The sequence below is a fragment of the Bos indicus genome, chromosome 29 (assembly GCF_029378745.1).
Source record: "Bos indicus isolate NIAB-ARS_2022 breed Sahiwal x Tharparkar chromosome 29, NIAB-ARS_B.indTharparkar_mat_pri_1.0, whole genome shotgun sequence".
Lineage (NCBI taxonomy): Eukaryota > Metazoa > Chordata > Mammalia > Artiodactyla > Bovidae > Bos > Bos indicus.
Genome location: NC_091788.1, coordinates 40,844,524 through 40,870,717, shown reverse-complemented (window position 1 = coordinate 40,870,717; position 26,194 = coordinate 40,844,524). Strand labels below are relative to the sequence as shown.

Genomic DNA, 26,194 nt, shown 5'->3' with positions numbered 1-26,194 from the left:
CTGCCTGAGGTGACCCTGGGGTCACTGAGCTGTCCACCTTCTCTCTTTACCTACAGCGGAGCCCATGTTCTGGGAGATCACCAGGCTGCGGAAGGAGATGTCACTGGCCAAGCTCGGCTTCTTCCCCCACGAGGCCTAGGGCATGGCCCAGGCCCAGAGGGCGGCTCTGAGCTGGAGACAACATCCGCCCCAGGACAGACTGACAGAAGGGGTCCTGGAGCCAGCCCTGAGCCAGAAGTTGAATGGAGGAACAAATGGCCAGGCCTCAGAGGCAGCACTGAGCCGGCACCAAATGTCCAACCCTGGACAGGACCTCAGGAGGTGACCTCCTCGCCTCCTCAGTAGTACTACAGCCACCAGGAGACTTTCAAGAAAGCACCAAAGACCAAGTAGCTGGGAGCCATTACAAAGGGGCTCAGCCCTTGGCAGAGGACCCCTGGGGCAGCCAGCACCCCCTTGCTATCCCAGGAGCTGTTGCCTGCTGGTGCCTTGCTGGCCCATCTCCAGGGTATCTTCCTCACCCTTCCAGTTCTCAAGCCCTGGGCACCAGCACCCCCTAGTGGCCATACTTCACCCCATTCCCAGATGGCCTCCCCAACGAAGGCTAGTGGACCTGCCCTCCCAGGTGCCCACAGGGCAGCAGAGTTAGGAGAGGCGAGCAGGGCCTCCCCGGCTGTCTTCCACTCCATCCTGTATCTGCCTGAGATGGATCGGGGCCCTCGTCCCCCTCCCTCCCTGCCGGCTGAGCCCACCCCTGCTGGGAGGATGGGGGCACTGTCCTCCCAGAGTCAAACACAAATGGGCCACAGGACACCCAGGCCGCCTGTTTTCAGCTGTGCCTGGCCATTCAGACAATGGGGGCTGAGATCACCCAGCCCTGCACGCAGGCCTGGGGTGGGGCGGGCAGGACCCGGGCCCCTTCTCACCCCGCACGCATGGTGCTGGGGAGCCAACCTGGACACATCCCTCACCACGTCCGATTTCCTCCTCTGAATGGAATGTAACACGATCTATTTAATAAAGGATGGCTTTGTTGGTAGAGGCTGGGCAGCCACGCGCCTTCACTCCTGCGCCCTGGGGCTTGGGCCAAGCCTTGGGCATCTGAAGGAATGAAACAAAATCCTTTCCTTGCCCGCCCTCGTGCTTGGGATTAAACCCAAATCCTGAAGGGATTGCTGAAGGCAGCACCCCCCGAAGTCCTCCCCAGTGTTCCGTGGGCCCGTGGGTTATTGGGGCGGGGGGAGGGTGAGCCCAGCTCCCCCTCCCTGTGAGGAGGGGTCAGCTGTCAGGAGAACAGGGGAATCTGTCCCGGCCTCCTCAGAAATCCTGGGCAGATCCCCTCGAGGTCCCCCTGCCCGGTATCACGTGGAAGTCTGGAACTCAGAGTCAAGGCATCAAGGCCTTCCTGGCGCACGCGGGACGGAGGCAGGATTGATTGGTGATGTCTGCCAGCAGCACAGCAGGGACTGTGGTCACTCTGGTTTTCCCTGCCCTGGTTAAAGGACAGTAGTAGTCAGAGGTAGAAGAAAGTGGGGGTGGCCCGGGCCTCTGAGGCCCCAAGGTGGGCTTTGAGAGGTGTCTTGGTGCCCAGTCCCCTCCCTACTCGTAGAGATATGGGCCAAGGCCAGTGGGTGTCCTTCTTTGGCAGGGGGCATGAAAGCTTGTGGGTCAGTATTTACTGAGGCTGGTGATCCCTCGAGGGGACTTCTCTGAGACCTTGGGGCCTACCTCAGCTGGTAGGTCAAGGCCCCCCACTTTATCACTCGTTCCAGCCAGTAGCCTTTTCCCTCTTGCTCTTCTGCCTCCCAGATTCTCCCACCGCCACAGACCCTCCTCTCCATTCCACTTGTGATTTGAATACCTTCTGTCTCCCCAGCTCCCCTGGGATGTTCACCAGCTAAACCTCCTGTCGTAGACGGTCATTTATTCACTCAACAAACACTGGGCAACTCATGCGCAGACAGTTCCTGGTGCTGGGGGTAGCTTGTTGGAGCTGAGACTCTCATGGGGAGGCTTGTAATAAAAATAATGCATGGAGAGCATCCAGCATGGCAGATGGAGGAAGTGACGGGAGGAGGGCAATGGAGGGTGTCAGGGAAGGACACATTACATGGAGTCACCTATGTCCTCTCCTGCCTACAGTTTCTCTGTGTCCTGGGTCAATCCTGGGTCAGCTGGAGGACTAAGGAGGATGGACATCTGGGCCCTGGAGCCACGCCATCCCTGCCCCGAGTTTCTGTGCTCCTGGCCCAGCCGTAGCCACCATCAAGGAGACACCAGGCAACACTTCAGAGCCCTGGCAGAGATTCCCCACCCCAGACTTGCTCTGCCTGTGCCTGCGATAACATTTCCTGGTGTCACGCCCAGATGAGGCGAGGTCAGCCAGCAGTATGCTAAGATACCTGGAGGCACATGTGACTCACACACTGTGGCCTCAATATCTCAGTATTTATGAGCGCTATTATGTCCTGGGGTGGGTTCCGAGGCCTTTACATTGTGAAATGAAAACACCTCTTGCCATATTAATAAACAAGAAATGTCACAGCCACCAGTGATTTCTGACCTCCAAATGTGAACGGGGATGCGATCCAGCGGTTGCTGCCACCTCTCATGGTGACTGCTGAGGAGCTGGGGGAATACAAAAAGCGAGGTGAACAAGCAAACAGGATTGGCCCCAGAGAGCTGAGTGTATACGAAAGGAATGAACTCAGCGACCCCCTTCCCTGGTGGCTCAGACGGTAAAGTGGTAAAGCACACAATGCGGGAGACCCGGGTTCAATCCCTGGGTTGGGAAGATCTCCTGGAGAAGGAAATGGCAACCCACTCCAGTATTCTTGCCTGGAGAATCCCATGGATGGAGGAGCCTGTTAGGCTACAGTCCACGGGGTCGCAGAGTCGGACACGACTGAGCGACTTCACTTTCACTTTCATACATAGAATGCTAAATTCCTTAGCTTGATGCTGCTGCTGCTAAGTCGCTTCAGTCGTGTCCGACTCTGTGCGACCCCATAGAGGGCAGCCCACCAAGGCTCCTCTGTCCCTGGGATTCTCCAGGCAAGAATATGGAGTGGGTTGCCATTTCCTTCTCCACCTTAACTTGTTACCTGATTTTTAATGTTCAGACTGCTTGTACCCTTTGTTGCAAATTTGAATATAACCCGACTTCCACTCCTGCCTCCTTGGAGGCAGTTTTCTCAGAGCTACTGAGATGCCGTCTCCCTGGCTTGGAGTCCTAAGCATTCCCACCAAATAACTCTACTTTCAGGTTCTGACTGTATTTTTTAGTCGACTGCTGGTGCTGCTACTAAGTCGCTTCAGTTGTGTCTGACTCTGTGCAACCCCATGGACAGCAGCCCACCAGGCTCCCCTGTCCACGGGATTCCCCAGGCAAGAACATTGGAGTTGGTTGCCATTTCCTTTTCCGTTTAGTCGACAGCATGAACAAATTCACTTAATGCTCAGGGTACCCCTGTGAGGTACTGTTTCTCCCCATTTTGCAGATGAATTGACTGAGGCACCAAGAGGTCGCACAGGAAAAAGCAGCCCCAGATTAGGAATAAATGAGCCCTGTCCTAGAGCCGACGGCGTCAGCCAGCCTCCTAGAAGCTTTCCTCTCACCAGCTGCCGAGTTCCTGATGCTGCCTTAGGCCCTTCTGTTTTTCAGTTGTGCAGAATTAGGGTCAGGTGGAGGCAGACGGGGATTTTAATCTAGGTCTGTTTCTCACATTTACCTCCTGACAGCTGCACCTGCAGGCTTCTGGGGGCGGGGGCTCTCAGGGCGTCGGGAGTTAGGAGGGGAAGGCTAGCTGACATCAGCCACACAGGAGCTCTTCCTCTCAAGTGAACTTTCTAGATGAGCCGCTCAGGTCTTGCTAAGTGCCGCTGGCACAGACAGCCACGTCTTAAAAGCCAGCACCAGCTACAGTCATTGAGCCTGAGCCCAGCCCCACCCTGGCCTCACACTGTGTGTCACATCTTATCATCTTCCGAGCCTCTCCTGTTTGATCTCGCCAGGGCTGAGGACCTGGGCAAGTCACTCCCCTCTGGGCCTCAGTTTTGAGTTGGGAATATCGGACGAAATGACCTTTGCAGCACCACCACCCCCTTTTAAAAAATTTATTGTGGTTTAAAAAACAAACAAACCACAAAATTTACCATCCTAACCATTTCTCATTGGACAGTTCAGGAACGTCAAGTATGTTCACATTGCCATGAAACAGATCTCCAGGACGATTTCATCTCGCATATCTGAAACCGTGAACCCATTAAAGAACTCCCCTCCCTTCACTCCTGGCCACCACCAGGCTATAACTACCTCAGTGATTTTCTCTAAGTGGAAAGTTTAGTCGTTCAGTTGTGTCCTACTCTTTGTGACCCCCAGGAATTGTAGCCTACCAGGCTCTTCTGTTGGAGAAGGTAATGGCACCCCACTCCAGTACTCTTGCCTAGAAAATCCCATGGACGGGGGAGCCTGGTAGGCTGCAGTCCATGGGGTCTCGAAGAGTCGGACACGACTGAGCAACTTCACTTTCACTTTTCACTTTCATGCATTGGAGAAGGAAATGGCAACCCACTCCAGTGTTCTTGCCTGCAGAATCCCAGGGATGGCGGAGCCTGGTGAGCTGCTGTCTATGGGGTCACACAGAGTCGGACACGACTGAAACGACTTAGCAGCAGCAGCAGCAGGCTCTTCCATCCACGGGATTCTCCAGGCAAGAGTACTAGAGTGGGTTGCCATTTCCTTCTCCAGAGGATCTTCCCGACTCAGGGATTGAACCCGGGTCTCCCACACTGTAGGCAGACACTTCACCATCTGAGCCACCAGGGAATCAGGCAGTATTTTGTCTCTTGATGACAGGCTTATTTTTCCATAATGTTCTCAAGGTTCACCTGCGTTGCAGCAGCCTGGAGCAGGATTTCCATCCTTTTTAAGGCTGAATAATGCTCCATTAGGGCTTCCCTTGTAGCTCAAATGGTAAAGTGTCTGCCTACAATGCAGGAGACCCGGTTAGATCTCTGGGTTGGGAAATTCCTCTGGAGAAGGAAATGGCAACCCACTCCAGTATTCTTGCCTGGAAAATCCCATGGACGGAGGAGCCTGTTAGGCTACAGTCCATGGGGTCCCAAAGAGTGGGACAGCACTTCACTTCAATGCTCCATTGTATGCAAAGACCACATTTCATCTCTGTTTATCTCTGTTGACTGCTGGTTTGAGCTGATTCTACCTCTAGGCTAGTGATTAAATAATGGCTGCTATGACCCTGGGGTACAGATATCTCTTTGAGATCCTGCTTTCACTTCTTTTGGATATTTACCCAGAGGTGGGACTGCTCGATGATATAGTAGTCCTATTTTTGTTTTATGTATTTTTAGCTGTGCTGGGTCTTCATTTCTACACTGGCTTTCCTCTAGTTGCAGAGAGAGGGGGCTGCTCTCTAGCTGCAGTGCACAGACTTTGCATGGTGGTGGCTTCACTTGCCGCAGGGTTCTAGAGCACGTGGGCGCAGTAGTTGTGGCTCCTGGGCATTAGAGCACAGGCTCAGTAGTTGTGGCTCCTGGGCATTAGAGCACAGGCTCAGTAGTTGTGGCTCCTGGGCATTAGAGCACAGGCTCAGTAGTTGTGGCTCACGGGCTTAGTTGCTCCATGACACGTGGGATCTTCCCAAATCATGGATCAAACCCTTGTCTCCTGCCTCGAATTCCCTGAACCACCAGGGAAGCCCTCTTATTTTTCATTTTTTGAGGAACTTTCCTACTGTCTTCCATAACAAAGGCAGCATTTTACAGTGTCACCAGCAGGGCACAAGGGTTCCAATATCGCCATATCCTTGCCAACATTTGCTTCATTGGTGTTTTTTGATAATAGCCATCCTAATGGCTGTGAAGTGTTATCTCACCATGATGTTTTCTTTTTTCTTTTTAATTGAAGTATAGTTCAATTCCAGTATTGTGTTAATTACTGCTGTACAGCAAAGTGACTCATTGATACATATATTTTTCATATTCTTTTCCATTATGATGTATCATAGGATATTGAATATAGTTCCCTTGCTGTTTATCCATTCTATACATACCAGTTTGCATCTACTAATCCCCAACTCCCATTCCTCCTCTCTCCCCCGCACCCCCACCTTGGCAATCACCAGTCTGTTCTCTCTGTTCCTGACTTTGTTTCTGTTTCATAAATAGGTTCATTTGTGTCCTATTTTACATTCCACATATAAGTGATGTCTTATTCCTTCTGACTGACTTAGTATGATAATCTCTAGTTGCATTCATGTTACTGCAAATAGCATTATTTCATTCTTTTCTATGGCTGAGTAATATTCAGACATTCAGATTGTTTCCATGTCTTGGCTATTGTGAACAGTGCTGCTCCCAACATAGGGGTGCATGTATCTTTTTGAATTATAGTTTTGTCTGGACATATGCCCAGGAATGGAATTGCTGGATCATATGGTAAATCTATTTTTATTTTTCCAAGGAACCTCCACCGCTGTTTTCCACAGTGGCTACACATTCCACCAACAGTATAAGAGGGTTCCCTTTTCTCTTCTCTATACCCTCTTTGGCAATTGTTGTTTGTAGACTTTTTAATGATGGCCATTCTGACCAGTATGAGGTGGTACCACACTACAGTTTTGATATGCATTTCTCTGAGATTAGTGATGTTGAGCATCTTTTCATATGCCTATTGGCCATTTGTGTACAGCCTCTTTTTTTTTTTTTTTTCCACTAAGGTGTATTCTAAGGAGCTCTACTGAACCATCATAGTGATGCTTCCAGAGTCTTTCATGCTTGGTAGGGCCATAGCTCTTGCACAATGAATGATAACTCTTCACTGAGAAATTGTGTCTACTGCTGCTAAGTCACTTCAGTCGTGTCTGACTCTGTGTGACCCCACAGACGTCAGCCCACCAGGCTCCCCCGTCCCTGGGATTCTCCAGGCAAGAACACTGGAGTGGGTTGCCATTTCCTTCTCCAATGCATGAAAGTGAGAAAATGAAAATGAAGTCGCTCAGTCATGTCCAACTCTTAGCCACCCCATGGACTGCAGCCTAGCAGGCTCCTTCATCCATGGGATTTTCCAGGCAAGAGTACTGGCGTGGGGTGCCAACGCCTTCTTCGAGAAATTGTGTCTAGGGCCTAATAGCCAAGTTCACCTTGGTGAGCTTGTGTGTGTGTGTGTTCAGTCACCAAGTCATGTCTGACTGCAGCCTCGTGAGCTGTAGCCCACCAGGCTCCTCTGTCTATGGAATTTCCCAGGTAAGAATCCTCGAATCCGGTTGGCATTTCCTCCTCCAGGGGATCTTCCTGACCCAGAGATCAAACCCGCCTCTCCTGAGGCGCCAGGTGTATTCCTTACCGCTGAGCCACACGGGAAACCTGCTGCTGCTGCTACTGCTGCTGCTAAGTTGTCTCAGTCGTGTCCGACTCTGTGCGACCCCATGGACTGCAGCCCACCAGGCTCCTCTCTCCATGGGATTTTCCAGGCAAGAGTACTGGAGTGGGGTGTCATCACCTTCTCCATGGGAAGCCTGCAGTGAGCTTTAACTCAAAGCCAAATTACAAACCTCTGACTTGGGTCCACTGCAGAACAAATGCCTGGGTTTGTGACTGCTCTTTCTGGGAGACGCACAGCTTTTCTCAGAAATTTGCCCGACTGGGCCACCGCTGTCCCTCTGTGATTTGCCTGAGTCCCACTGGCCTACACAAGCATCACTTGGCTCCAGGACAGTGACTGGAGGCTCTGCAGGGGGATGGAGACTTCAGCGTGTCTCCACAACAGGCCGTGAAGCAGCTCGTGGAGAAGCCCAGCAGTGGCTCATGTGACATCACCCCCCCCCCACAAAAAAAATGCCCCAGCCAGTCAGACCCTCCTTTGCCTTTTGTATACTTCCCCTCCCCCTGCCTCAACCCAAAGCCTTGACAGTAGCCCCATGGCAGCTCAGGAATGTCAAGTGGTACCTCTCTCTTTCCAAGTAGCCTGAAGCCTCACTGCCCTGATGGGGGTTTGGAGACAATGGAATCCCAAGATTCCCCAGGGCCTCCGACTCTAGGAAAGTTGCCAGATTCCCTGGTTTGAAGCCCAAAGTGGCTACGGAAGGTCCGGAGGCCCTCAGAAAAATGAAAGCTGTTGGTGGAGCTCCGGGGAGAAGGCACAGTTCAGGCTTTAGAGCAATCGGCTTCCCCAATGGTTCAGTGGTAAAGAATCCACCTGCAAAGCAAGAGACACAGGAGATGCAGGTTCAGTCTCTAGATTAGGAATATCCCCTGGAGGAGGGCATGGCAACCAACTCCAGTATTCTTGCCTGGAGAATTCCATGGACAGAGGAGCCTGGTGGGCTATAGTCCACAGAGTCGTAAAGAGTCAGACACGACTCAAGTGACTTAGCACTCACTCCAGGTGGTAAGAAGATTCAGCTGCCCATCTCCCCTTGTTGGGATGAAGTAGCTGGAGGCAGCGGCCCAGGCCTGAGCCCTGTCCTTGCTTTTCCTCCTAGGGGATCCTTTGTGGGCCTTCATCTTCCTCAACTCTCTGGGCGCAGCTGGGGCAAGCGGAGGTTCTAAACCACTCAATCCCCTGCTACCTCACAGGAGCTGAGACCAGGCTAGGGCCCAGGGAGAGGGTCAGGGGTCAGTAACTGACCACTGATGGCAGCTGAAGATAGGGTGAGGGCCACGTCTCTTCCATCCTGTTGCGCATGTGTGAATACGATGGGGCAGGGGCATCAGCAGTCATCTCCAGCTGCTTAGCTGCCAGCTACGCTCCTCCACCCCCACATGCACTCAGGGAGGGGATTCCAGGACGCCTCAGTAGAGACAGCTCAGGCAGCCCTCCGCCATGGTCTCCACAAGCTCTTACTGGTTGTCCTGGTAACCAAATGCAGGTGCTCTGGGTACCAAGGAGAACTCAGAGGCCTTTTCAAACCCTTCTTTGGACCCTGGCCAATCTGGTCCCACAAATATTACTGAGTGATTTCCTACGAAGTGTTAAATGAAAATAAAATGCTAGCACCTCAGAAAACTATAGTTAGAGTTCTCAAAGTGTGTTCTCCAAACCAAGACATTGGCATCAGCATCACCTAAGAACTTGTTAAAATGCAATTCTCTGCCCCCAAAGCAGACCTGCTGAGCCCTCCTGGGGCCTGAGCCCAGTAGTCTGTGCCTTAACACACCCTCTGGTGATATTGATGTGGGCTCAGCTTTGAGCCTGCTGCGGCTGCAGCATAAACCTTAGCCTGATTTCATGCCTTGTCAGGTGTGAAATCTTAACTTTTAGAAACAGATATCTTTATCTCTGGGGCTTGCCAGGTGACTCAGTTGTAAACAATATCTGCCTGCCATGCAAGAGATACAGATTTGATTTCTGGGTCAGGAAGATGCCCTGGGGAAGGGCATGGTATCCTACTCCAGCATTCTTTCCTGGGAAATCCCACGGACAGAGGAGCCTGGTGGGCTACAGTCCACATGGGATTGAACAACAGTCGGACACGACTCAGCCACTAGACAAAGGACAACAAAATCTTTTGTCTCTGACAAATGACAAAGTGTAGGGGAGCAACCTACACTCTGAAAAGGAATTTATTTTAAGTAAAAAATAGGGACGGGTACTATAAGGAGCAAGCCAGCCAGCTGAGCAACCACATCCGGTGAATGACAGGACCTCACTCCTCACTCCGGGGCCCCTGCTCTGCCCGGGAGGCCATCCCGCGGCCTCCCCAACTCTGAATCTCCGAAGGCAGAAGACCACTGACCTCCACAGATGGTCCCCCGAGGGGTGGGGGTGGTCAAGCCAGTAACAGCCCCGACCGAGAGACCTCGCGGAGCGGATGCTGGGGACCCCTGGTTCGAGAGCTCTTTACAGTCATCTCGAGGTAGTGTCCCTACCTCTAAGAGCTCAGAATTTAACGTTGCAGAGGGCGCAGCGGGAAGCCCATTCTTCGCAGACTCTAGTTCAGGGCCCCACGCGGACCGGGCCCCCGAGGGCGCGGCGGACGCCGGCTGCCGGCTTCACCTCCCTCCGGCCCCGCCCTCCCTGCCCCGCTGGGCAAGAGCAGGGTTGCGCCGGTGCCCCCCACAGGCCGGGGTGTGGTGGCCGCGGAGCCCCGCGGGCGGGGCGCGCCCGCCTAGACGCCGCCCTCCCAGCCGGCCTCGCCGGCTAGCGGCGCAGCCAATGGGGGCCGAGCCGCTGCGCGGGGATTGGGGCGGCGGCGGCGGGGGCCGGGGCGCGGGGAGGAGGCGAGGCGAGCGCTGTCAGCGCGGTTATAAGGGAGGGAAAAGTTGCCCGCGGACAGCCGGGCCGGCGCACGCTCGTAAGGAGGCCGCAGCGGCAGGGCGGGGCCGCGGAGCAGCGGGTGGCGGCGGAGGCAGTCTCCGATCGCTGCCTCGCTCCCCTCGGGGTCTCCGCTCGGCGAGGTCCCGGGTTCGCGAGGACTTTTGCGCGCAGCCATGGGCGGCGTCGGGGAGCCAGACTGGGAACCTGGGCAGCGGGGGGCGCCGCTGCCCACCCTCCGCTGGGAGCAGGTCCGCCGGCACAACCTGCCAGGCGACAAGTGGCTGGTGATCGAGCGTCGCGTCTACGACATCAGCCGCTGGGCACAGCGACACCCTGGGGGCAGCCGCCTCATCGGCCACCACGGCGCCGAGGACGCCACGGTAAGGCCGCCCACCGCCGGCCGGGTGGAGCCCCGGTGCTCGGCTGGGGCCTGGTCGCTGGGCACCGTCCCCTGCTCCATCGCGGGTGGGAGCGGCGCGGCGTGGGAGCCGGGTGGGTGCTTAGCATCCTTCCTACTCACGCTCACCTTTGACCTCCTGACGGGGGACCCAGAGTTGGGAGGGACTGACGGGGGCCTGATGTGGAGTAAGAAGACCACAGCCCGGCAAAAGAACCCGCACCCCTGGGGCTGAGCTGCAGCAGATGTCTGTGGGAGGAAGGCGGGGGTCTCAGAGGTGGGTGTGTCCAGGCAGAAAGCGCTGGCCCTAGGTGAGGGCGCTCCCTGATGCTCTGGTGTTCCTCCTCTGGGTTCTGAGTGCACCCCCAGAGACGGTCTTCATGCTGGGTGCTTGCTGGATGCCAGAGGTAGGGCGGGTTCCCTAGGGGCTGGCAAGGATGTGCCCTCACAGGCTGGAGGCAGGGCAGCAGAGCCTGGGCAGGGCCTAGAGGTCTGTGGCTTTCCCAGGAACTGCTGTGAATGGCTCTGAGGGGCAGTGACTCACCTCTCCTGGGCTAGCAGCTGCGTGTGGGAGAATTTTGCCAGTCAGGCTGGGTGGGCCTCTTCGGAAAGCACAGTCACCCCAGGAACAGGCGGGCCCCTGTGGACCCCAGCTTCCCCTCCGCAGCCATGTCGAGACATTTTGGTCAAGGAGGAATGTGGCCTGTCCAGTGGGACCATTTGGCAGAGGAGCCATCAGGCTGAGACTCCTCACCAGCCCCTTTTCCCAGAGACCGCCCACCCCCTCCCCCCAGCCGAACAATAGGGCTTGGGGCCATGACAGTCTGTCCTTGACCATCCCAAATTCTAGATTGGTCACCCTGGGCACCAGGAAGTTCTTCAAGATTCCAGGGGATGCATCGCTAACTGGCGGGGCTTTAAATAACAAAAGAGATTGTGTCCTGTCCCAGCAGGGTCAGTGGCCCTGTTTCCAGAACCATCTTCTCTCTGCCCACTGCCTTCTCTAGTGGGTTGGGCGATCTTCCGGGGACTCTTTTAAGGAAAAAGTCTCTCTTCCTCACTTTCCCCGGAAGCTGAGAGGTTAGGGATCAGACATCTCCTGAAACTCTAGAAGGTGACAGTCAAACCCTTGTGTGCGGTGCCAGGGGCCCACGCGGTGGCCAGGGAGTGTGAGCTGACTGAGGGCTGGTGAGTGTGTGACCGTCTCCAGGCCTATATGTGTGTGAACGAGGCCTGTGTTTGTGTGCATGGTTACACACACGTGCATTGCTGCCAGGGCGTTGGGGTGGGGTTGGGGGGTGGGTTGGTAAGGAGCCGCAGCTCCTCCCCCCTCCCCTGGGCTGAGCGCTGGCCACCCCTCCAGGATCCTGGAGGTGGCTGCTCTGGCCTTTTTTCAACCTCTGACCTGGCGGACAGGATGGAGGCTGGTGAGAGGAAGATGATGAAGAATGTTTGTGAGTCACTTTTTCCTGCTTGGTGCCCAGGCCTATGCTGGGGACCCTCCTGTGTGGGAACCCCATCATCCATTTAGCTCTATACCCTGAGACCCCACGTGACCGCTTTCTCACTGATTCCTCACCAACAGGGTCCATTTTCCCATTTCCATTAAAAAACATGCTGTCTGTTCCCTGGGGCCATGGACAGGCTCTGCCATTGGAGGCTCTGAGTGACCTTGAACCAGGCATGTCACTCCTGTGAGCCTCAGTTTCCCCATCTGTAAAGTGGGGACAGCGGGGACAGACAGTGAGCCAGCTGAAAGTGGGACTGTGCCTTTGCAACTCTGCGGCCCCACAGCTGCCACGCAGTTGTTCCCAGTCAGCGTGTGTTGCCGGCTGATAAGTGTGAGTGTGCCCTGCAGACCGTAGAGTGCAGTGGACAGCCATGACATAGCCACCTCTGGTTCATTCATGTCTGTAACAGGGTGTGATGTTATCTCTTAGCTTTCCTGAGGCCCAGACACTGGGCTTAAGTTGCCACCAATACCTGGTCTGTTCAGCCCAAAGGGGTTATGAGGAGATTGGGGGTGGAGGACCCTAGGTTTTGTCTGTGGTGAGCCCACAGGGCAGAGCAGGGCTCAGACAACCCAGGGCCTGGTGTGGTCCAGCCCAGACCCCCAGGCACCCCAGCCCCTGCCCTGGAGCACTGGTGGGGGTGGGGTAGCCATGTCACAGGGGCTGTGTTCCCGCAGCCACCTCTTACCAGCCCCTGCCGCCCATCAGCTGTTCTCCTGTTCAGGCCACAGAAGCCTTCCTGCCAGGAAATTCCCAGAGTTCCTGTGCCGTGAAGTCAGCTTGTGGCCATCCTGGGATACAAAGCCGGGTACCCTGGGGAGAGTGCTCTGGGCCCTGAGCCAGGTTCTTCTAAGAGTCATAGGCAGTCTGAGACTAGAGGGGCCAGCCAGGGAGGGGCAAGGCCCAGCCACTGCTGGTCATAAGTTGACCAGGGCTGGGCGCTGAGCACCTACTATGTGCCAGGCTCCGAATTCAGCGCTTGATTTATAGACAGTCCCTCTTTGAATCCTCATGATACATCTATGGGACAGGTACTGTTATTATTTCCATTTTACAGATGAGAAAACTGAGACTCAGAGAGGCAAAATGACTTGAAATTAAGTGACGGGTCTTGGATTTGAATTCACAGCCCATCTTGACCACCCGCTCCACTGCCGCTTCTCTGTTTATTTCGTTCGTTCATTCATCCTTCAATTATTAATTCACTGGATTCAACAGCAGATACCAGCAAGCATATCCCATATGCCAAACCTTGACCTAACCTCTGAAGATACAGCTATGAACAGAAAATCTGCTGGGAGGGACTTCCCTGACAGTCCAGTGGTTAAGGCTCCACACTTCCACTGCAGGGGGCACGGGTTTGATCCCTGGTTGGGGAACTCTCATCCCTCATGCTGCATGAGGCAGCAGAAAAAAAATCTGCTAGGAGGATGTTCCTTGGCAGAGGGACCAGCTAAGGCAAAGGCTCAGAGGTGGGGCCATAGCAAGACCATCGGCGTGGCCGGAGCCAAGCAGTGAGGAGAAGGGCCAGCAATGAGGACCGGCGGTAGCAGGGGAATCAGGACTTTGGTTTTATTCTAAGGGGAGAATGCAGGGCAGAACAGAGAAGACAGGGGAATCTGACATATCGATACATTTTAAAAGGATCCCTAGTGAGGAAGGGGAAGGCAGAGCCTCCCAGGAGAAGAGGGAGGTGTTAACAGATGATAGGACCTCCCCCCAAGCCCTGCCAGGGGAAGCCACTTGGAAGAGGTGGCCATTCACCTGGGCCCTGAGGTGCAGGTGTGTCCAGGGGAGAGGGCAGGTGATGCTGGGCTCAGGGGCACCAATGGGAACCATTAGGATCTAACTCTGGGTGGTATTCAGACAACAAACTTCAGAGGTGATCCCAGTGTTGGCCCATTTTGCAGATGAGGAGACTGAGGCTGAATACGGGTGATTTAAAGGGACCTTTTTGGAACCCTCAAAGGGCAGGACCTTTGTCCTTGGGCTTGGAAGGTGGGCTTTGTGTCTGGGAGTTGGGTAGGGGCAGGTCTGGGCAGATCTGAGGCTCTGGAGTGAGAGTGGGGCCAGAGAGAGGGGCTGGCCGGGGACTCAGATGACCTGGTCCCGGGGCCCACGCTTTGCTTCCACTACCACGCTGGCTGCCTTGAAAGCTGCCTAATGGCCACTCCTGTGAAGCTTGCCCTCTCTGGGCTCTGTAGGTGTTTTCTGCAGTGTCCCCACCCACCCAGGCCCCTGGAGGAGCTGGGCGGTGGGGGGATAGGGGTGTTGCAGTGCCTTGGGGAGGTGTCAGGATTGTGCAGTGCTGGGCAGGAATGTGGGGATGCTAGCGGCCTAAGCACCCTGGGAGCCCATCTACATTTCCTCGTAAGGATGCCCAAGCGGCAGCCATGGGTTTCTCAGGAAACAGCAGCAGGAGAGAACCAGAACTCAGTGGTGGAGAGAGGACCCAGGGGTCCACTTCATGTCACAGCTGGGTCAGTGGCACCTGTGAGGCCAAGGGTGCTGGGTGGAGGAGACCGCCCTCTCCCAGGCCACCACACTCATCACCAGGGACACCAGGGATGCTGGGGGGGATAGGGGCAACTTCCTGGGGCATCTGCCATTGAGCAAGACTCTGCTGCTTGGGCAGGAGTTGGATACTCATGTCCAGACCTGTGTGCCCTTTGGCCTCAGTTTCCTCTTCTATAAAATGGGGATACTGATAGTGCCTCCCCACTGGCTGGAAGGAGCATTTGGCCACTGGGAGTGAGATCCGGCTCTCCTTTCAAATCTTCCCACTCGAAAGGGAGGGAGGGAGAGAGAGACGAATTCCTGAGTGTGCCCACCCCCATCCTCACAACCCACTGAGCCGAGGTTAAGAGGAGCAGACCCAGACCACCTGAACCCCCAGCTGCTCCACCCCTTTCCTGATTTGGAACATTCCAAATTCTTTGAAGAAGTGATCAGAAATGCTCCCCACCTCCACCTTATCTTTGGGGTGGAAGGTGTCCTGCCTCCTCGCCTCAGGCTGCCCAGAACATGACCAGCAGGGCATACCTCTACCCTCCCGCCTCCCGCCTGTGGGCCTGGATCTCTGGGTGGACCGCGGTGAAGGGCAGCTGAGGCCATGGGGACCGGATGCCAGGCCCCTTCTCCATGCTCTACCTGCACTGACTCAGTCCTCTGGCAGCCCCACGAGATGGGCACGAGTGATTCCTGATTTACTGATGACAAAGTACAGGTAGGAGAAGGGGTGTGGTCTTGTCTGCGGCTCCATGGCTTGGCGTGGCTCATGAATGACTCAGCTCCTACCCTCTGCAGGCTGCCTCCTGAGTCTCCCCATGCCTGCCCTTAACCAGCTGCTCCCTGGAGTTCAAGGCGGGGCTGGGGGCCTGAGCAGGGGCCTTTCTGAGGCTTCCGGGGACTGAGACAGGGCTGGGTGGGAGCTGTGCCCTGGGAGGACGTGGACCTCACAGGAGATCCCTGGGTTTGAATCCCTGCTCTGCCACTGCAGACTCTGGGGCAGGTGGGCCCACCACTCAGAGCCTCTGTTCTCCGCCCCCGGCAAAATGGTTCAGACCCCCTATCTGGTGGGCTGTGGAGGGTCGGCTCTTGTCCACATATTCACACCTGCCATCCTGCGCCTGCTCTGTGCGGGGCTCCGAGGCCACGGCCGTGAACAGGGCCTGTCCCTGCCACCTGCAGTCTATGTTTAGAGACACCATTTTAATTCTAGAAGTTTCACCCAAGTCTGTTCCAAGAACCAGTGAGGCCTTAGTTGCCACCTCCTTGGGGGAAAGTCACAGGGTTTGCACCCGTGCCCCTGAGAAGATGTTTCCAGATGCACTGGGGGTGGGCGTGGCGGGAGGCGCAGTGTAAGGCTGGGACCTCCTGCAGTGCCCTGAAACTTGGTCAGTGCAGCCCCAGAAATGCCAGGACCACCTTCCTGACCCCCACACCTTGGCCTCTGAGCAGCCAGATCGTTGGTTACTCAGGATGGTGACCAGCCTCGTGATGAGGACCCCCTGCCCCCACCTAGAAGACACACCGCCTCCCCTCTGACCAGGGAGTGGCCACCCTGAGGCTACTGCCAAGGGGCCACAAGCACCATTTTACAGGCAGACCAAGTTCTGGCCCAGCCTTCATCAGATGGAGCTGTGTGACCTTGAGTAACTGGCTCAACCTCTCTAAGTCTTCTGCCCATTGAGATTCCTGAATGTTTAAACAGAGGCCAAAGAGGACTGGGTCACACGGCCCCAGCCAATAGTCCAGGAAAAAAAAAACTGTTTGCTGAGGTTTGGGTCTGAAGCCAGGGACCTACTGTGTTGATACTCAGACCGCAAGAAGTGTAGGCTCTGGAGTGCTCAACCCAGCCCCAGGAACCTGGGCTGCTTTCCCAGTATCTACCCACCCATCAGGTGGAGACTTGTCTGTGAGCTCCGGGATAGTCCCACCTGGACCTGAGGGGGCTCACCCCTTCCCTACTCACTGTAAGGGACACACCTGGCTGGAGGTCTCCTGGGTGGGCCTGGCTGTGGCCTCTCCCTCGGGGCATCTCCAGGCCTGGCTTGGGTACATCCGGGCGAGGGGAAAGGAGTCAGGGAGGTGACCTACTGCCCCAGCTGCTCAGCTCAAGAGTATGGCCCTGGAGCATCTGGGGTCTGCCGGGTGCTGGGGTGGCCCCAGAACAGACTCAGAGGTCAGGAGAGAGGAGGGCTGGGAGGGTAGACATCCTGGGGCCGTAGCCACAGGACACGCGTCTGGTGTGTGTGTGTGTGCGCGCGCGTGCGCGCACGCCAGGCTGTGTCTCTCTGGGTACCCGAGCGACTGCCCGTGCGCGTTGTTCCCGAGCGTGGCTGTGAGCCTTCGTGGGTTGGTGGTGGTGTGTGCTTGTGTAGAGGCACACGCTTATGGCACTGAATTTCTGTGACACCTGTGAGCCTTGGTTGTTACACCATTTGTGAGCGTGCCGTGTGCCTGTTTGTATGTGGGCTCTGTGCACCACCAGGGGGGTTTCAGAGGAAATGAGAATCAGAGTCAACGCTCATTCAGGCTTAAAACAGACGGAAGTTCTGACATGCTACACATGGATGAACCTTGAAGACATTATGCTAAGTGACAAGTCAGTAACACAGACTATATGATTCCTCTTCTAAGTGTCAATTCTTTCTGTTTTTTTTTTTTTTCTGGCCGAGCTGCATGACTTACAGGACTTTAGTTTCCTGACCAGGGATTGAACCTGTGCCCTGTGCAGTGGAAGCATAAAGTCCTAACCACTGAACCACCAGGGAATTTCCTTCAAGTCAATTCACAGAGAGCCGTACCTATGGTTTTCGGAGGCTGTGAAGTGAGAGTCGCTCAGTTGTGTCTGACTCTTTGCGACCCCATGGACTATACAGTCCGTGGAAATTCTCCAGGCCAGGATACTGGAGTGGGTAGCCTTTCCTTTCTCCAGGGGATCTTCCCAACCCAGGGATCAAACCCAGGTCTCCCACACTGCAGGCGGATTCTTTACAGCTGAGCCACCAGGGAAGCCCAAGAAAACTGGAGTGTGTAGCTTATCCCTTCTCCAGGAGGTCTTCCCAACCCGGAGTCTAACTGGGGTCTCCTGCACTGCAGGCAGATTCTTTATCAACTGAGCTCTGAGGGCTGGGAGAGGTAGAAATGGGGAGCTAGTGTTTCATGGGGACAGAGTTCCAGCTGAGGTAGATAAAGAAGTTTTGGAGATGGATGGCAGGGATGGTTGCCCAACAAGTGAATACATTTAATGCCACTGAACTGTACACTTCAAAATGGTGAAAATGGTCAATTTTATGTATGTTTGACTACAATTAAAAAGAAAAAAAAAAGTTAATGCTCTTGGCTCTAGAGCCAGAAAGGTCTGGAGTCTCATCCCTTGGGTTTGCCCCCTGGATTTGCCTAGTTCCAGGCAGGAGAACAGACTTGCTCGGGGTCACGGTGAGCGGGGTCAGCCAAGCACAGCAATTTTCCTCTTAGCTCCCCGGCCAACACTCCCCAGGTGGCCAGGGCCATGGCAGCTTCCTGGGGGGCCAGCCTCCCCTCGACCCCCTGTCTCCCCGGGGTGCTGCCCCCCCCCCATCAGAGCTCTTCCCTGGAGACAGATCTATACCAATACAGCCCTGTCCCCTACTGTGAGCTCCAGGGAGGGGCCCCAAGTCAGCCTTCCCAAGGACCTAGGTTATTCCAGAAGCTACACCCTTGGAGCCCCCAGGTCCTCAGGCTGCTCTGGGCCAGGAGGGGAGAGCAGCTAACAAGGAAAGGGGAACCCCTTGGGTGAATCCTGCAGGTGCGGCCTCTAGGTGGGGGCTGGAGGGGCCTGAGGTTCTTCTGAGCCCGGCACAGGATGGTGTGGGGGATGTCGTGCAGTAATGCCCACCAGGTGCTGCTAGTCTCATTAGCGAGAGGACAATAGCAGCCAGCAGTCACCTTCCTGAGGACATCCCCATCCCAACTGGCCCCAGACACTGCTTCCGCAGTCCAGGCTTCTGGTCAGCTGGGGCTGGCTCACTCAGAAAGTCCCAGGATAAAAACCCGTTTGCGAACGACAGTGAGCCAAAGACATGAGGGCTAGATCAGGAAGGCTGAGCCCTAGGTGTGATGTTCAAGTTTACTCACAGTTCAGCGCTGTCGAGCATGAACGATGGGGGTCACTTCCTGACCAGTCCCTCTCCTCTTTATCTTTATCCCTCAGCCCTTTATCTTGCTTGAGGTCGCTCTCTTCCTCTAACCCCTTCTGCTTTGCACCCTGCCCCCACCCCCCGCCACCATTACACAGAATAACAGGAATGTTAGATTGTTTATTAAACTTATTTAAAAAAAAAAACAAAACTTATTTTGTCCTCCTGCTTTTCAAATTAGAGAAGTTTAACTGTTCGAGCATCTTCAGGCTGTGTGGTCTTCGGTGGATTTTTTTTTTTTCTCCTGGTGGCCCAGTGGTCATCAATTGCCAATCTCCTCACTCACACGTTACTCACTGCTTATGTTTGTAAAAGCTGGTAGATCTGACATTTGTGACCCTGTAGAAAAGCATGTGATTTTGAGAAAGCTTTCCCGCTATCTTTTTTGGAAAAGTCAAACCCTTTCATGAACGGAAGCAGAGTGTTCCAGGGAAAACTTTCTGTAAATCCAGATTTTAAAACACCCAACCAAGTTTGAGGAAAGGCCCCATGGCAGGGTGAAGCAGCTGGAGTCCAGTAGGTGAGGGGTACCCAAGCAGGGCACCCAGGGCCTGGGAAGGACCAGGGAGGACTCATGGGCAAGGCTGACCGTCATTCAGTTGTGACTAATGAACAACTAGCTGCCTGCCTGCCTGTTTGCCCTTCCATCAGCAGCCCTTCTGCTTTGTCTCTGCCTGCTGCCTCTGGGTGCTGACCCAGCTGTCTGTCTGTCTGTCCACCTGACTCTCTGCTCTCCTTCAGGATGCCTTCCACGCCTTCCACCAGGACCTCAGTTTTGTGCGCAAGTTCCTGCAGCCTCTCCTGATTGGAGAGCTGGCCCCAGAGGAGCCCAGCCAGGATGGACCCCAGAATGTGAGCAGGGCCCTGGTGGAGGCTAAGCCCCTCGTGTGGGGCTGGAAGAATGGGGGCATTGCTGGTAACAGCTTCATGGTTTGCCAGCCCTCCCGAGCAGACAGTTGCTGGCAGAGCTGTAGGGACGCCTGCACCAGCATTTCCTGGGGGACTCCAGGAAGACCCCCTTCCTTGCTCTGGGCCCTGCATCCCCATCTATGATGAGGATTTAGATGAACTGAGCTCTAAGGGTTTTCCCTGCTTCTCAGGCTCCCTACACCTTTTGTGGGGATGGGGGAAACCCAAGCTGGCACTCCATCCCCTTTGGCCACACCCCTTGGACCCTAGGAGGAGTGGCTGTGGAGGGTGGTGGGGATGGAGGGTGGGAGTGGGGGGCCTCCCTCGCTTCCTCGGCTAACCAGCTGTTCCGCCCCGACAGACCCAGCTGATCGAGGACTTCCGAGCCCTGCGCCAGGCGGTGGAGGACATGAAGCTGTTTGAAGCCAAGCCCGCCTTCTTCGGTCTCCTGCTGGGCCACATCCTGGCCATGGAGGTGCTCGCCTGGCTCATGATCTACATGCTTGGCCCCGGCTGGGTGCCCAGTACCCTGGCTGCCCTCATCCTGGCCATCTCCCAGGTGACCCAGCACTGTCTTGTAGACACCTAGACTGACAACAGCCATGGCCTGGCACACGCGGGCACTTGGGAAATGTTTGCTGAAAACAAACATTGACCAGCAAACAAAGAAAACATTTGTTTCTTTGTCTGCAAACAAAGAATGACCAGCTAGAGGCCCCATAAGTCCAGCTTCATTTTAAATGAACTAAGGAAGCGCTTTACTTAGTACCCCTCAGGGAGCCCAGGGTCCAAAGCTGGAAGGCTGCTGCCTGCAGCCCCTGGACCTCCCCAGCTCAGCTGTCCTTGTCTCTTAAAAGATGAATCTGGGGACTTCCCTGGCAGTCCAGTGGTTAAGACTCGGCACTTCCATTGCAGGGGGTGCAGGTTCAATCCCTGGCAGGGGATTCCACATGCCGTGCTGGGCGGCCAGAAAATAAAAACTAAATTAAAAAAAAAAAAAAGGAAGCTGGTCCACTAGGGTCTAGAGTGGAACGTGAGCTGTGGCGGTGCCCTGCGAGCTGGGAGGGCTGGCTGGCCAGGGCTCCGGGCTGGACCCCCGGCAGCTCCCTGCCACAGCCCCGGACCCTGCGTCTCCCCAGGCCCAGAGTTGGTGTCTGCAGCACGACCTGGGCCACACGTCCATCTTCAGGAATTCCCGGTGGAACCACTTGGCCCAGCAGTTTGTGATGGGGCAGCTGAAGGTGAGGGTGGGGGCGGAAGGCGGGCTGCCGGCGGGGGCCGAGTGGGGACGGGGCTGCATGGGGAGGTGGGCATGACCCGGCCCCACACCTGAGAGCCCCCTCCCCCGCAGGGCTTCTCTGCGCACTGGTGGAACTTCCGCCACTTCCAGCACCACGCCAAGCCCAACATCTTCCACAAGGACCCAGACGTGACTGTGGCGCCTGTCTTCCTTTTGGGGGAGTCGTCCGTTGAGGTGCGAGGGGGGACACGCTCAGGCCAGGCCTGCAGCGGAAACCTGGTGGCCCCAGAGCCCCCCAGCTCCGCGATGGCCCCGCCCCCTACTCTAGTTCTAGGCAGAGCCCCTGTTCCCAGGGTGCCCCCGCCCCACCTCCCAGTGGCTAGAATCCAGAGTTGCCTTGGCCTCTTGGCCCAGCCAGCCCCCTGGCCCTGCCCAGGGCAAGGAGGGCCTGGAGAGCCACCCTCCCCAACGGGCCACCTGTATCCTCACAGTACGGCAAGAAGAAGCGCAGATACTTGCCCTACAACCACCAGCACCTGTACTTCTTCCTGAGTGAGTGTCCCCTTGTCCTCCTGGGGGCGGGGGCACAGATGGGGTGGGGGCCACGCCGGGGCCTGCCTTGTCCACTGCACATCTCTGGTCACCCCAGCCTGCAGCCCATGCAGCTTTCCGTGGCCAGCCTCTGCCCTAGCCCTTCCCTCCACTGGGGTGCCTTCTGGTCAGCGGCGGTCACAGCCCTGGCTGCAGCTTTCAGAGTTCCTTCTTGCCCTCAGTCAGGGCATCCCGAGCCCTAGGGCAGTTGTGGGGGCCACAAGGTGAAGATTAAAGGGTGGGGATATATCAGGCTGGTGCCAACCTGCAGAAGGGGCATGGGGGAGGCGGTGGGGCAAGGACCAGCCTGGAAAGGCTCAGACACCGAGGGCCTGAGCGAGGACCAGGCCTTGTGGGTGACGCGGGCTCATCCCTACTGGGTGGGACCAGCCTCCAGCCCTGCTGGAGGAACAGAGCCCCCTCCCCATCCCTCTGGCTGGCCCACTCTGCACCCCACCCTGCTCCTGAGCCCCCCTCATGCCCCTCCTTGCAGTCGGCCCGCCGCTGCTCACGCTGGTGAACTTCGAAGTGGAAAATCTGGCCTACATGCTGGTGTGCATGCAGTGGATGGTGAGCGGGGGCCCTGCCAGCTCCCCTGGGCATACAGCTGTGGTGGAGGAAGGTGGGGTGTGCGTGTAGTGATGTGGAACACGTGTGCTTGAGAGCAGGGGGCGTGAGTGTGTGCGTGTGTGGTTGCCAGGTCAGCGTGTGCACAGGGTGTGATGTGCGTCTCTCACAGTGAGAGATGAGGGTGGGGACCCCCTGGGCCCCCTCTGCCAGGTATTTGTCTTCTGGGCAAGGCTTCCTTCATCCCACACCCTTGCACAGCATCCATGGTCAGCCCTGTAAGGCTGGCAGGCGAGGACTTGTCCCTTTACCTGGCTGAGAAACCCGGGCCCAGAGAAGGGGTGGTGATATGCCCGTCCGAGGCACATCGAGCCGAAAGGATGGGCATGACCTCAGCTCCCACTCCGGGCTGCCTCGCGGCCTCCCCCTCCTCCTCCTTCCTCTACAGGACTTGCTCTGGGCCGCCAGCTTCTACGCCCGTTTCCTCTTGTCCTACATCCCCTTCTATGGCATTCCTGGGGCGCTGCTCCTCTTTGTGGCTGTCAGGTATGGCCAGGTTTGGCATGACAAGCAGAAGAGCACCCTGACCATGGCCCTCAGTGTTTCCATCTGCAGAATGGGGACAGCAGTACTGTCTCCCTGGGCTGTTGAGTGGCAGCATCCAGGGGGTGGCGGGTCTCAGGGAAGCAATCTGGGGTGTCCACCCTCTTGAGTAGGGCTGCTCTGGGCTCAGCCTGGCAGTGGCCTCCATGCCACTTAGCTGCTTGAAACACCAGTGGGGAGGAGTTGCGATCCCATAGTACAGATGGGGAAGCTGAGTGGTCAGCAGGATGTGGGGCAGCACCTTGAACCTCCTCTCACAGGGTCCTGGAGAGCCACTGGTTTGTGTGGATCACACAGATGAACCATATCCCCAGGGAGATTGGCCATGAGAAGCACCGGGACTGGGCCAGCTCTCAGGTGGGCAGCCGGGGCAGGGTCCATCCTGGGGATAGGGGTGGGGTCCCCAGCTGGGAGGAATGGGGGCGCTGATGGGGCTGCCGTGGGGTTGGCGCTCTGTGCCAGCCCCCGCACCTGTGCCCCGCCCTCTCCTGGCAGCTGGCAGCCACCTGCAATGTGGAGCCCTCGCTCTTCATCGACTGGTTCAGCGGACACCTCAACTTCCAGATCGAGCACCAGTGAGCGCAGACCCGGGGGCGGGGTGGGGGGGTGCCATGGGGGTGGGAGTGAGCCTGAGTCCCCGTTTCCCGTCTACTCCGGGAGAGGCCAAGACATCTGCCCTGGACTTCCCGGAGGGCCCGGGAGAGGTGGTGCCCGGGTCCGGGGGTGCCAAGGCACTGTCTCCCCTGCAGTCTCTTCCCCACGATGCCGAGGCACAACTATCGCAGGGTGGCCCCGCTGGTCAAGGCCCTGTGTGCCAAGCATGGCCTCAGCTACGAGGTGAAGCCCTTCCTCACCGCCCTGGTGGACATCATCAGGTAAGGGCCGTCCACTCACGGTGGCTCCCCGGGGCCCCCGCCCACCCCTGGGGCCCGTCAGCCACTCCCTGAGCACCCACCTGGCTCTCTTGAGTTCTTGCAGGTTCCTCTCTGGGAGCTGGCATTCAGGGCCTTTCCCATCAGCCTCTCTGCCCTTGGCCTGTGACCCCACCCCCGTCCTTCCCAGTGTCCACTCACACACAGGCCCAGGCCCGGTCCTCGTCAGTGAGCAAAACTTCCCGACATCCCTGCCTTCCTGGAGCTGACATCTGAGCAGGGGGAAATGGAGAACAAGCAGTTAATTACAGAAAATAAGTAAATGACAAAATGCGAGAAAGGGAGAAGTGCTTCAGCAAAAAACAAAGCAAAACCACAAAACCTTCGGGTGGGTACAGGAGAGGAAATGGGGGGTACCAGGCAGAGATGCAATTTTTAGTTGGGTGGCAGGGTGGGTGGTAAGAAGGCAATGTGTGAGCAGAGACAGGGAGGAAGGGAGAGGGCTGGCCGTAGAGACATCTGGGGGCAGCATGTCTGGGGCCGGGGAATAACCGTGCAAAGGCCCTGAGGCAGGAGTATGCTAGATGTGTGGGAGAGCCACTGAGCAGAGGAGGGACACACAGGACTTGGATTTTGGAAGGGTGCTCTGACTGCAGGAACGTACTGATGGGGCAGAAAGAGCAGAGTGGGGTTCCTGCAGCTGTTCAGGGGTGACCGGGCTCGGCCCTGGTGGTAGCCTCGACAGGGGAACAGAGGCCAGAGTCTCAGCCGGAGCTCTTCCACCTACGTGCCTTAGCACAGGCTGTTCCCTTTACTTTGAGGCCTTTCCTTCTCTACTGGTGTTTGAATTCCTCCTTTATCACCCTCCCAGCCCGATCCTCAAAGCCCCTGCCACTTGGCCTGGCCCCTTTCAAACACCTGGCACAGGGTTTTCCTTGCAAGTTACTGATGCTTCTGGTTCCCTCCCCCGCCTGATATCAGGCTGGTGGTGGGCACATTGCATGCCTCACAAACCTCTGGGTTGCAGGGCTCAGCAGGAGGAAGCGACAGAGAGAGCCGGGTGAGGAGGGACAGACCCACCCTGGCTCCTGGCTGGACATGGCCTGGGCCCTTTCCCCTCCCACCCAAGGCCTAGGTTCCACTGCAGTTAATGAAAGTGTAGCCGCCTCTCCCAGTCCTCCCCTCCAGGACCCCACCCCAGCTGCCTGCCCATCTCCCCTCACACTCATCATCGTGGGGGGAAAAGGTTAATATCTTGCGGTTGAGTCCCTCATATCTTCCCTACCCCCACCACCCAGGTCCCTGAAGAAGTCTGGCAATGTGTGGCTGGAAGCCTACCTCCACCAGTGATGACCGCAGCGCCCGGGGCCCCAGCAGCCACCAAGCCACCCAGACAGGCTTCTTCACCTGCCCCACCTCGCCCTGCCTCAGGCTGGAGGCCCTGTCTGTCCTCTTGGGTCCTCTCCCCATCTGCTCCACAGCCCTACGACCATGGCTCTAGACCCACTAGGACCCGGGCTAGGGGCATGGGGTATCAAGACAGTGAGCGTGACATGTTTTCCTAGAGCAAAAATTTAGGGGAAAAATGTTATTTTTATATAAAAACAAACCCAGGTATGTTATGGAGTAGATATTTGCATGGATTTTGGAACTGGAGTTCAGGTCCTTGGGCCATCAGGGTGTTGGGAGGTGAGAGGGCGGTGGTGGATGGTGGCTTTCTGAGTTGACCTCTGCTCTGGGTCAGGGAGCTGAGCCCCGGGCTCAGATGCCCTGAGGGCCTGGTCCCTTCCTGTTCTTCATCCAGTCACCAGCAACCTTGGTAGTTCACTCCAGGCTCACCCCACTTCACTCCTTTGCATAGTTGGACAGGGAGGCTTCCCTGGTGGCTCAGTGGTGAAGAATCCGCCTGCCAGTGCAGGAGACACAGGTTCAATCCCTGGGTCTAGATTTCTTGGAGAAAGAAATGGCAAGCCACTCCAGTATTCTTGCTTGGGAAATCCCCTGGACAGAGGAGCCTGGTGGGATAGGGTTGCAGAAAAAGTCAGACTAGACTTAGCGATTAAACAACACAGAGAGAGACAGAGACTGGCGGCAGACGGGGGCCGAGGGCCATGTATGCGGGCACCCCCAGATCACAGGAGGCACCCCTGTCCGGCATCTGCATTGGCCTGATGGCCAAGGGGCCTTAGAGGGCCACTGGTGGGGGTCTGCTGCTGAACTCAGAAGTATACCTGGCATCACACCAGTGAGTGGGTCCACAGGAGGTGATCGGGATCTCCCCCTGCCCCATGCCCGTCCGGGACCAGGTGCTGGTTTCCAGCTGCTGCAGTGAACCATTCAAGCAGGACCCCAGTGTGTGTGTGTGTAATTAATTTCGCTTCAGTTGTATCTGTCTCTTTGTGACCCTATGGACTATAGCCCGCCAGGCTCCTCTGTCCATGGGATCCTCCAGGCAAGAATACTGGAATGGGTAGCCATTCCCTTCCCCAGGGTTTCTTTCCGGCCCAGGGATTGAACCCAGGTTTCCTGCATTGCAGGCAGA

General features: G+C 56.4%; 2 protein-coding genes across 15 annotated transcripts in view; both read left to right on the top strand.

Moving 5' to 3' along the window:
- The window catches only part of RAB3IL1 (RAB3A interacting protein like 1), a 47,683-nt gene extending 46,644 nt beyond the window's left edge, over positions 1–1,039 (top strand). For all 11 annotated transcript variants that reach the window (XM_070783061.1, XM_070783066.1, XM_070783063.1 and 8 more), the window contains one exon: positions 57–1,039. In XM_070783061.1, the coding sequence (XP_070639162.1) occupies positions 57–170 (114 nt within the window). In that variant the 3' untranslated portion in view covers positions 171–1,039. The remainder of the gene's footprint in view (positions 1–56) is intronic.
- Positions 1,040–10,269: 9,230 nt separating this feature from the next.
- FADS3 (fatty acid desaturase 3) lies at positions 10,270–25,274 on the top strand. Of its 4 annotated transcripts, none has more exons than XM_070783375.1 (12): positions 10,270–10,659; positions 19,612–19,722; positions 20,141–20,338; positions 20,919–21,020; positions 21,131–21,253; positions 21,511–21,571; positions 22,104–22,180; positions 22,626–22,723; positions 23,041–23,137; positions 23,276–23,355; positions 23,530–23,655; positions 24,680–24,927. In XM_070783375.1, the coding sequence occupies exons 1-12, from the start codon at positions 10,453–10,455 to the stop codon at positions 24,714–24,716; spliced, it is 1,317 nt and encodes a 438-aa protein (XP_070639476.1). In that variant the 5' UTR covers positions 10,270–10,452; the 3' UTR covers positions 24,717–24,927. The 4 variants fall into 4 exon arrangements, with proteins under 4 accessions (XP_070639476.1, XP_070639477.1, XP_019810747.2 ...); XM_070783376.1 differs by lacking the exon at positions 24,680–24,927 and adding an exon at positions 24,951–25,274 and having other exon boundaries at positions 10,271–10,659; positions 20,141–20,254; XM_019955187.2 differs by lacking the exon at positions 24,680–24,927 and adding an exon at positions 24,951–25,274 and having other exon boundaries at positions 10,273–10,659.
- The last annotated feature ends 920 nt before the right edge of the window (positions 25,275–26,194 follow it).